Source organism: Choloepus didactylus, chromosome 1, assembly GCF_015220235.1.
Source record: "Choloepus didactylus isolate mChoDid1 chromosome 1, mChoDid1.pri, whole genome shotgun sequence".
NCBI classification, from domain to species: Eukaryota; Metazoa; Chordata; class Mammalia; order Pilosa; family Megalonychidae; genus Choloepus; species Choloepus didactylus.
In genome coordinates, this window is record NC_051307.1 from 183802471 (window position 1) to 183814129 (window position 11659).

General features: G+C 33.9%; 1 protein-coding gene across 3 annotated transcripts in view; it reads left to right on the forward strand.

The window, feature by feature from the left end:
* The window catches only part of STT3B (STT3 oligosaccharyltransferase complex catalytic subunit B), a 151147-nt gene extending 139488 nt beyond the window's left edge, over window positions 1-11659 (forward strand). For all 3 annotated transcript variants that reach the window (XM_037846456.1, XM_037846469.1, XM_037846463.1), the window contains exons 11-16: window positions 229-416; window positions 1127-1298; window positions 2056-2229; window positions 4416-4529; window positions 6798-7010; window positions 10044-11659. In XM_037846456.1, the coding sequence (XP_037702384.1) occupies window positions 229-416; window positions 1127-1298; window positions 2056-2229; window positions 4416-4529; window positions 6798-7010; window positions 10044-10124 (942 nt within the window). In that variant the 3' untranslated portion in view covers window positions 10125-11659. The remainder of the gene's footprint in view (window positions 1-228; window positions 417-1126; window positions 1299-2055; window positions 2230-4415; window positions 4530-6797; window positions 7011-10043) is intronic.

Here is an 11659-nt window from a genome sequence, read left to right on the forward strand (position 1 = left end):
GATGGGGGTATATTCCTGGGAAGCCTTCTCTCTTCACATTTGACTTTAAAATCTACTTTGATTTTTAGAAAACAATGTATTACCCACTCAAGAATTCTTGATAGTTAAACATTTTCTGAGTCATCGAATTAGATTCATAGATTAACATTCTCCCAACTTTTTCCCTTGAGTGTCTTAATGAAGCAAGTCAAATGATGAATTTGTCTAACCAGTGTTTCGTATCTTCAGGCAGGAAAAGTGAGGAAACATGTAACTGAACAGGAAAAAACTGAAGAAGGATTAGGTCCTAATATAAAAAGCATTGTCACCATGTTGATGCTGATGTTATTGATGATGTTTGCAGTCCACTGTACCTGGGTCACAAGCAATGCCTACTCCAGTCCAAGTGTGGTACTGGCCTCTTACAATCATGATGGGTAAGAAAATAACTTGACTGAAAAGGATTTTACACCAACCTTTTTCTGTATCTCATGAGATAGAATTCAAAGATAGAATGTTACTTGTGAGAGCAATACATTTGATTTGGATCTACCATTTTTTGGTAGTCTTCCTTCCCCTCCCCCTTTAGGGGAGTTGCTATTATATTTCATGCTGTTTTTCAGAATATCCTAGCAAACATAATATATATCACTTTTTCTCAGAGTGTGGTCCTTGGACACACAGAATCATCATTACCAGGAAACTAGTCAAAAATACAAATTCTTAGCCTCACTCCAAACCTACTGAAACAGAAATTCTGGGGGTAGGATCCATCAATCTGTATTTTAAAAATCCCTCCAGATTATTGTGATGCAGCTAAAATTTGAGAACAGCTGATTTACATCTTTCCTTGGCCCCAGGTTCTGCTACACTTGTAAGCTTGTTATACAGAAATTCAGGTCCAACCCCAGAACTACTAAACCAGCATCTGTTTGTTTTTACAAGCTATCAAGATGCTTTGTATATACGTATTAAAGTTGAAGAATCACTATTCTAGTTCTTTATTGATTTTTTTTCTGTCAGTTGAGGCTTTTAACCACCATCTTTAGAATGTAAAATTATTCAATGGATTAGCACCTGAACATCTTAAGTTATTCACTTCATATTTATAAGACATCATTTAAAAGAATGTTGTGATTCTTTTCAGTACCAGGAATATCTTAGATGATTTTAGAGAAGCTTACTTTTGGCTAAGGCAAAATACAGATGAACATGCCCGAGTGATGTCTTGGTGGGATTACGGCTATCAGATAGCTGGAATGGCTAATAGAACTACTTTGGTGGATAATAACACATGGAATAACAGCCACATAGCACTGGTAAGAATTTGACAGACAAAAAGTCAAAAATAACAAATCTTTATTACTTAGCGATCAGGCTTCACGTATGATTAAATAGGAGAAATGTGGGTGAAAGTATTCTTTGCTAGATTCTCAAAATATTTCTTTACATATTCATTGAAGTAAGTTCAAGGCATGCTTATTTATTTTGTTTTTAAGAGCGTATAATTCAGAATACAGACTGATCTCTGGCAGTTTATATGATATATTTAGCTCACTGTAGAATTAGGCAAAATCTGAAACTTTAAAAATACTTGTTTTATGTTTGACTTGCATTTTCTGGTTGATAGATTAAGAAAAATATTTCCAAGTACGTAAAGCAAATGTGCTGCCTTTTATGTATATGCAAATTCTGTTCACTTGATTAAATAATCTACCTCAGTTAATCACCTTTCTATAGTTAAAAATTTTAGGATAGACCTATCTTAACCAAAAGAATTTCATTTGTTTTAGTGTCATAGGCAATCATCAGATGTCATAACTTAATTATTAAGAAAATATTAGAATATGTATTCTGACATTTCTGCTATAATTGACTGTAGTAGGTAAGATGTTTATAAATCTCGTAATAAATTTGTTGAATTTTAGTAAGTCATTTCTACAAAAAAAAAAAAAAATCCCATGAAAAAACACTTTAGAAATGCATTCCATCTTATAGTAAAATAAATACACAGTTTTACTTTTAGTGCATTCTGGAGCTAAGTACATGTATTCTCATTGTTTTTTTATTTTGTAGGTTGGGAAAGCTATGTCTTCGAATGAAACAGCAGCCTATAAAATCATGAGGACCCTGGATGTAGATTATGTTTTAATTATTTTTGGAGGGGTTATTGGCTATTCTGGTGATGATATCAACAAGTTTCTCTGGATGGTTAGGATAGCTGAAGGGGAGCATCCAAAAGACATTCGGGTAAGAAACAAGATAAATCTAGATACGTGATAGAAAACTCCCAATGGCCAAATAATTCTCTTATCTTGCTAATTGTGCCATATTTGTTTTCATTATCCTTTACCCTAAATTAGTGCCTCTCCCTGACTTTACTATTAAGAATTCAGAAGAATTTTCCTAGTTTTAAAACTTCACATACTCATGCCTCATACTTTGCTTCTCCCCTACAGTGCAATCCCTTGCCAAGACAAGACTTCTTGTTTTTACTTCTTCACAGCCTTTCACTTCTACCTCTTTCATTCCACTACAATTACTTCCATCCTAGTAGTGACCCTTGTGATCTTAAACTGGAAATAGGACAATAACATTGAAATTGGCTATCTTTGCCTCAGTCTTATTCCCTTTCCAGTCTAATATGATAATGACCATGTCACTTTGCTGCTGTGACAGCTGAAGATGAATGGAAGGGGCCTTGAAGCCCTGCCACTGTCAGCTTGGTATGATGAGCTATAAGTCCAAACTCCTTAACTTGGAATTCAAGCCCCTTCTTTCCTCATAGTCTCTTTGCCTTCCTTTGCTGGCCTCTCCTCCCTCACCAACTTGATTCCACTCTGCCAGTTCTGTGCCCTGAAAGTTATCTTGTGGTTTCTTTCCTTAACTCATCTGACACATCTATTTTCACTATTCCCTTTCTTAGAGCTGACTTGTCACCTTTCCAAAAGCCCATCTCTCTTGCACCCAGGGCTATACCCATCATCACATCGCATATAGCCTGTTTTGTAGTTAGATTCTGTCTTCTCTCTCCCACTCAGTTGTAAGCTCCTAAAGGATGTGCATCCAGCATTGTATTTTTATATGCTGAAAGCAAAAAGATGAGAATAAGATTCCCTACTGATCCAGAATAAAAAAATCTGTTGGGAAAATGTATGCATGATTGTCAAGTGCCAGGGATGAAGTTGAGTAAAGCCCCAGATTTCCTGGTCAAATGTAAATGCTGTGATATTTACCCATAGCTATAATTAATAAGCATTATTTGCTGCATTAAATCACTCTTCTGAAATTTAGTTCTCCCAATATGTAATTTTCATTTGTGGATTTGCTTTAGCAGTGTTAAAATATGGCATATGATAGATCATTATATTTTCGAATGTATGCTTTTAACATTTGTGTATACAGAAATCCTTTAATACTTTGCTTTTTGAAATCAGAATTCTTACACTTCATTAATAGGTAATTCACTTGGTTCAAAAATCAAATATAGAAGGGACATACAGTTAGTGTTTACTATCCTCCCTCCAAAAAAGAAAAGGAAAGAAGTCCCTGGTAATCACTATTATTATTTTCTTGTGATTCTTAGTCAAGCAGATAACCATTGGCAAGATATACACCCTGTTCTTGCTTTTTTCACTTCACAGTATTCCTTTGAGATCTTTCCATACTCAAATAAATCTTCATTCCTTTTTTTTTACATCTGCACAGTGTGCACCATTGTACTATGATTTATTTAACCTATCCCTGTTGATGGACATTTAGGTTGTTTTCAATTTTTTAGACTCATACACTGATGCAGTAAATAATCTGTATTCATTATTTTGCCCAATACATGTAATTCTGTAAGGTAAATTCCTAGACAAGGAATTACTGGGTCAAAAATTACACCTACTATTATCTGTATTGCCAAATTTCCCCTCTTAGAGGTTAATTCATAAATTTGAAGAGATTTTAATAAAAGTTGCTTCACGGGTTTTCTAAACACTCCCCTTCCCCAACTAAAGAAGCTGATTTTAGAGTTAATTTGTAAAAATAAAAAATAACATTTAAGAAAATTCTGAAAAGGAAAATTGGGGAAGAAAGGGGGCATTTGTAGAGAGCCACCCTATCCAGTTAAACCATGGTGTTGGTATCATTCTTTTTTTGGGTGAAGTACTCTTTATTACATGTTTAAAATCTGGTAGGATTAATTTCCCTCCCAGACCCCAGCAAACAGTTTTGTTGTTCTTTGTGTTTTCTTAGATACAGTTTATGTTTAACAAATGAATTCTAGACTCAGCTTTAAAAAACAACCATGATGGTTCTGCTGTTTGTTCTTTTATGGATCATATTAAATTGATAATCTTATTGAACCACATTTTTTGGGATATAACCTAATGTAGCTTTGAGCGTGTTAAATTCCACTGACATAGAAACTTCTGATTTCTTTCTTTTAGGAAAGTGACTATTTCACCCCACAGGGAGAGTTCCGTGTAGACAAAGCAGGATCTCCCACTTTGTTGAATTGCCTTATGTATAAAATGTCATACTACAGGTTTGGAGAAATGCAGGTTAGTTATATAAATTTTTCTGTAATCTTTATTTGAAATAGTATTTTAAAAATAATCATTTTCCTCTAGAAAGATAGGACAATGGTGTTTTGATTGCACTTTATAGAGAAATGTGCTTATCTAAAGTTTTTTCCCATTAAATTTAGATTTCTGAAACTTGTATGTGAAAAATTAGAAAAAAATAGTTAGATCAAAGACTTCTTTCCAAAACATTAATTCTAGGCACAAATCCATCATTTGCTTGCCATTCCATCTTTCTGTCTGATGGTTTTGGAAGGCTTTGTTCTCCAGAGGAGAGGTCTCTTAGTTAACAGTGTGATTTTAAGTAGGTCATTTTGCTACTTGGTGGGAAAAGCTTTAAATTAAAGAGTTGAATTATATAGTTACTTCAGATGTTCACTCTATCTTTATTCTTCATTATCAAAGGTAGCTAAAACTATCTATCTGGGTCTGAGTTTCCTAGAAAATTCGAATGATGTGTGGTACAAAAGCTTTTAAGGATCCTCAAAATGAGGGAATGTGCAAACGGGCATTGTTGCCAGAACAAAAGCAAAAATGGACAATGGACTTGCTGTCACAATACCTGGGTTTTAGATCTGGCTTTATCAAATCCCAGTTAACAGTTGGACAATCATGTCCTCTCTAGATATTACAGGATTGGGAGAATGACTTGACTTCTAAGGTTCTTGATAGCATTTAGATTGTATAACTGACCAAGTTACAGCTTCATGATAAAGTTTCAGTGAAAACTGTCTAATTCCATATTGCTCTCTGGTTAATATCCTATAAAGCAAGAGAAGAATTGCTTGTTTAACTTTATACCATCACTGGGGATCAAGATAACTGTCCAAACTGAAGGGGTTTGTTTGAGTCTCGATTTCTGAAGTGAATTTTATCCTTTTGTAAAATATCATTGTTGGTAGTGTAGGCTAGAACAATCAGTTAGTTTTCAGAAGAGTTTGCATATCATTCTGTTCCTGTTCATTATGTTGCTCCTAGGTGGATTTGCAAAATGAGGAATGAATCTGCAGGTGGCTTCTGTAAAAAAAAAAAAAAACAACAGTAATTTTACTTCTAGAGTTAGATTTTTGTTTGTGTTTTAAGTATGTTTTGCAAGGCCAGTGCCTGGTCTCTAAATTTGTGCTAAGAAAGCAGCAATAAAGCTATAATTTGTTATCTCAGGAAATGGTCAGTTATTAGTTTCTCTGCTCACTAATAACAGCAGCAGAGGACGTTTTTTCATATCTTTTAAGTTTATTAACAATTTTAAGTTAAGATTCCAGCATGCATTCATTTTGCTGCCTACCCTGCACAAGAATAATATAAGTTTAAATCATGAAGTATAACTTTTACTGTTGTATAGCTAAGCAAGAACAAGCTGATTCCCTTTTTGGTTCCCTTTTTGAGGTAGATTTGTTTTTATTTTTGTTTTAAAGTTGAATTCATTTATGCCAGGTTTGTTTCAGCATAAACTTAGTCTGAGAATTTTTTAAAATTCTCCATTTTTTCTCTTTTCTTCATAAATCCTCCCATGGTTTGGCTTTTTGGCCTCCTTTGTGGTTCCCACTTCCAGAATGTAGTATCACAGCTTAATTATGTAGTTATTTAACAAATATTTATTGAACATCTGCAAGTGAAACATTGGGGATATAAAGCTACATTGTGAAAAGATAAAGTCCTCAAGCAATTTACATACTTGTGGGGGGGTGCAGGTAATTTTTAAAATCAATAAAAATGTTATCAATACATGCTACAGAATAAAAGAACAAGGTACCAGGAAGAAACAGAGGAGGAGACTTCTTGACCACCTGTCTAAAGAAAGTATTTCACTTGTGAGGTGGTATTTGTACTGAAGCCAAAGGATAGAAAGGAGTCAGCCATGCAAAAGCACTGAATAATGAATGTTTCTGGCAGAAGGAATAGATAGTGCAAGTCTCTGAGGCTGAAAGAAGTCTCTGTCTGTGTGTTATCTCTGCATATTGTAAGAGAGGTTTTGAAGGACTTCATTTCAGTTTTTTGGCTATTTATACCTGCAGGCTGCTCATCGAATTCTAAGGGTTCTGTGAAATTCTGATTCTGATATATTTTCTCTCTTACTGATTTCCTTCTGTCTACTTAACAGTGTATGAAAATTGTTGGATTTATTACTCAATTCTCTTTTTCTAAGTTAAGTGAGAGGGTTGTTGCCCTGGTGATAACATTTGTTACCTTCTAATACAGAATGTTTTCCAATATGGTTAACATCCAATACTAATGTCACTTTTGCAGCTGGATTTTCGTACTCCCCCAGGTTTTGACCGAACACGTAATGCTGAGATTGGAAACAAGGACATTAAATTCAAGCATTTGGAGGAAGCCTTTACATCAGAACACTGGCTTGTCAGGATATATAAAGTGAAAGCACCTGATAACAGGGAAACACTAGACCACAAACCTCGAGTCACCAACATTTTCCCAAAACAGAAGTATTTGTCAAAGAAGGTGGGTGCCAAGTGAAGTCATTTCTATAAAAGGGGAAATAAAAGTTGGTTGATTTGTGTAAAAAATAATCACCAAAAATTGCTAATAAATTTTCATTTGCTAGAATTGTAAAGACTATGGTTTATAACAAAGATCAGACTATCCTACTAGCACCATGTCAAGCAGCAAGTGTTTCTGGGTAGCATGAAGGTTATCAGTGAAGCAAATGCCTTCCAAGCTGAGGTATTCCCATCATTAAGATGTATTCATGTAAAGGAAGATATATCTGTAGCCATCAGTTTCTGAACCTGTGCAAAAGTAAAAGTGCCAAACACTCAAATAATAGAATTGTTTTTTCCTCATCTTTTGGTCAAAGCAAATTTAATAAATTGTATTTTCATGTTCTGTTCTTAGCATGATGTTACTCTGTCATTCATTAAATAAAGAATAGGTTTGAATTGGGTGAGTCCTTCTGAAGCAAAATATATATGTGTGTATATATATATTCTAAGATAATTATTTTATTATAATTATCATGACAAAGGTTGTAGAAAAGAATTATGATGAGACTATTGGAATTCTTTTGCAATACATATTTAACAAGATATGGGGTCATAATTACTCACTTAAGTTAAATAGATCTCTAATCTTTGTTACAAAAGATGAGTAAAAATAAGTATTTATATAGTCTACCCAACTGTGGAAGATGGGAAATAATTAGCAGTCAGATGAAATATTAAGGTTGTATTATAAGACACTACCCATTAAAGGACTGATTTCAGTCTTAAGTCTTAAAAGGTTTAGATTTAGGTTTATGTAGCTTGGATCGGTTATTTTAAATCATTGAGGTAACTGTCCCTTTGCATTTCTTAAAATATATTCAAATATATCCAGAATTCAGATATTTTCAATTTCTACTATAAAAGTGTGGAATGCTAGTTATATGATATATAAATAGAAACTTTTTAAATGACTATTTCTGATGGCATATTGACACTCATTGTGTTAGTTATATCATCAAAACCTTAAAGCAGTTGTATGAAGGTCTATTTTCAATCCAGATCTGTTTCAAATTTACTCACCTGTCTTTAGATCAGATGACAAAGAAATCAAATAATTTGGTTTCACAGGCATGTGGTAGGAGAAACTGGTGAGTCATACCAGTGCAAAAGTCAAAGCAAGTGCTGCTAGTCTCAAATCTGTTATTCCTAAAATATCCAAGCCCAAGTAAGGTCTACTTTTTCTGGGGGAAAAAAGGGTGTTGAACTTGCCACCTAACTGATATTACAGACCCCAAGGGCAGTGAATTTTCTTAATCTAGCCTCTTTTGTTTTACCATTATTCTTCCAAAATAAATAAGTGAACAGATAAAAATTAGTTTGTCTTCCATGCACAAAACCTATATTCTAGCAGCCATTGATGTGGATTTTTGAGTTTTGGTTCTCCATGGCTTTATATTCTGTTTTCTAGTAGCACTAAAGAAGTGTTCTTTGTTTGCTTTCCTCCCCATTCCCCTCACCCCAGTTTTAATTTTTGTGGAGGGATGTGGGGAGTGGGAGGAAACATAGTGCTTCTGGGAGTTTTTCTGCCACTGAAGAGCTGACATGCTGAGTTGTACTAGGAATTGTAGTCCCGGGCTGCAGGAAAAAAATTGTTGGCTGGCTCACTGCCAATAAGAGAACTCTCGCTGCACCACCTCCCCCACTCCATGGCTCAGATAAAATACATATGTTTGCACGGACCTGGTACATATTACAAGAGACCTCGTAGAAAAAGTTTTATTTTAGAAATCTGTGGGTAATGATAATAAAGGAACTAACTCATTGCTCAGGTTTGAATTTTAAAAAATTACGCCCTTTGACTTTTTTTACTTTATGCCTTAATACAGTAATAATAAGGTAACATGATGTAGTTAACAAGTTAGAGTATCTTTTTTTTTTTTTTTTTAACCTTAAGAAGGCTTGCATTTTGCCTTACATTCTTAAACCTGTTAGGAAAAATTATAAATTGTTTTGAACTGAACATCATGAATAAAGGAAGACAGTGCAACATTTTACTCTTATATTTTTGAAACCTTCTCTAAGGGTTGTATTTAAAGGTGAAAATTGACTTAGGTGGTCAGTCTCTTGAGTCTTCAGTCACTGAAGTGCTTTTATGGTGCATTGAATTACTTATTTCTAAGAAATGCTTGCTTCAGTATCTATGGATGTGTCTCAGATTGACAGACACATGCGTCTGTAATTTATCCTGTAGGATTACAACATAGCAACCATTTTTGCAGTAATTTCTACCACCACTATTGCAGTAATCTGTTTCTTATACCAGAAAATATCTGTTTAGAGTTTTAGTGGAATATTGAAGTATTAGCAAATATGATATTTTTGAAAGATCTGTGAAGTTCATGGAATGTTGTTTTGGTGGTAGGGTTTTTCGTTGTTATTGTTTCGGCTTGTTTGTTTTTAAAGTGTTTATTTTCCTACTTAAAACATTATTATTGGAGAAGGTGCCAAGTAAAATCATATTTCTTTTCCAATTTTGTACATAGTTACTTACAATGTTACTTATTTTACAGATAAGGAAACTAAGGGCTCCAGAAGTTAAATTCACTTGTATTTTGACACACAGCTAATTCCTTGGAGTCTAAACCAGAAACATCACTAACATTTTCTGATTCCTTGGAATAGTGTTATATTCTATCATGCCTGGTAATTTGAGTACTTACTACAGCTGAGCATTCAGTGGTTGAAAGGGGAAATTGGGTTCATTTGCTTGATGGTGAGGAATGTATAATATGCATTTGAAGAATGCTTTGGTAGCTCTTTCATATTCAAGCTAGGGACCTGATCCTGTTCATCTTGAATCTCTCAGCATATGCAGCATAGGAATACTTAGTGGTGCTCATTGACTGTTCTAGGAGTCCAGCCGTAAGAAGAGCTAAAAGTTTATTAAGGCAGTCTTCATGCATAAACCAGGCATGTTATATGTTTTTTTTTTTTTTTTTTTTTAATCTGTAAGAAACTTGCACTAATACCATGTGTTCTCTTTTCTTTTTAGACTACCAAAAGGAAGCGTGGCTACATTAAAAATAAGCTAGTTTTTAAAAAAGGCAAGAAAATAACTAAGAAGACTGTTTAAATACACTGTTCTCGTTCCTAACTTGAAGCAGTTGTCCTTGTGAGAACCGGTCTTTGCCTTTAGCTCGTGTCATGTTTCACAGCAACAGAGGGTACAGAACCATCACTGTCCAGGTTAAAGTACAAAATTTTCTGACACTGCCTGATAAAAAAATAAAATTGGCTTATTGAGAACAGCTGTTTTCGATATGTAATGTGAAGCAAGACAGAGCACTGCTGTAAATGTCTAGCAGCAGATTTTTTTTATTGGTACATATTATCCTTCAAATCTGAGAATTTGGACTAATTGCACCAAAGAACCCTCTAATTTGGTCCCTGGCACATGCATACTTGTCAATGTTTTTATTCTTTTACAAGACCTGCATTTCATTTGAATTACCCAAATAGCAATATGTAAAATACAAATGACAAAATGTGGTAAGAGCTTCTTGAACCAGTAGACTAGTACAGGTCTGAAAAAAAGGTGTTAGAAAATTATTACTTCCTTGAACTGTATTTATTTTCATGTTTCTCCAATGCAAAGAATGTTTCATCAAGTATACATTTTCTATTGCTTACTGTTTGCTCTGAAAAGAAGCTGCTGTTTCAAAGATGAACCTCTGAGTAGCTAACTGATTGAAATGGTATTTTTATGTTGACACATTATTGCTGCTATTAGCAGTTGTTTTCACCAGGTACTACAGAGCAGATTACATACATTGTTCATTCAAGGGCTAAATTTATATCCTTTGGAAACAGCACAGAATGTTGCTTACTAGGATGAGTTTGGTATCTAATACTGAGATTAGCACTGTGTTTACATGCAAAAGTTTAAGGAAAAATAAAGTTGGCAGGTATCCAAAGTTAATTTTCTGTGACTCTTCAAAATGACAAAGGATTTGTAAACTTTGCCTGGATTTCTCTCATTTTTGAAAAGGTTTATTCATCACAATGTTTTTGTTTTCTGCTATTTTTTAATCCCTTGAGCATTTGATGAAACACTCTTTAGTGCTATATGCATTTTCTTACTTTTACTAAAAATGTGACAATTGTAAAAAAAAAAATGCACTAAAATATAAATGGAGATTGAACATATTCACTTTCCAGCTTATAGGCAACTTTATACAGACTTGAAATTTTTCTCCAGTTGTTTAGTAAAAGTGAAAGAGAAAGGGTTTTTCCTGCCACAGGATATAACTTTTTTTTATATAACAAGCATAACATACACCACTGCTTTTGGTGGAAAAGTGCAGAATAGTATGTACCTTTTATGAAGAAAATGTAATTTACAATGTTCAGTGAGAATGTTACTGCTGATTTTCTTTTCCAAGGTGTAGAATATTCTTTGATTTATAAAATTCATTTTTGACCCAGATGATGGTTCTTTTATAGACCAATAAAATGGCTGTAGCATTTTCACAAATAAAAGCGTAACTAAATCTGGATTTCTGATACCTTGCCATTTGGGGGATTTTATTTTACTTTTTTGCTTTAAAATTCAATGCAGAGAAGTTGATGACTGTAGGGGAAATAAAGTTAATTCAAATTTTGTGTTAA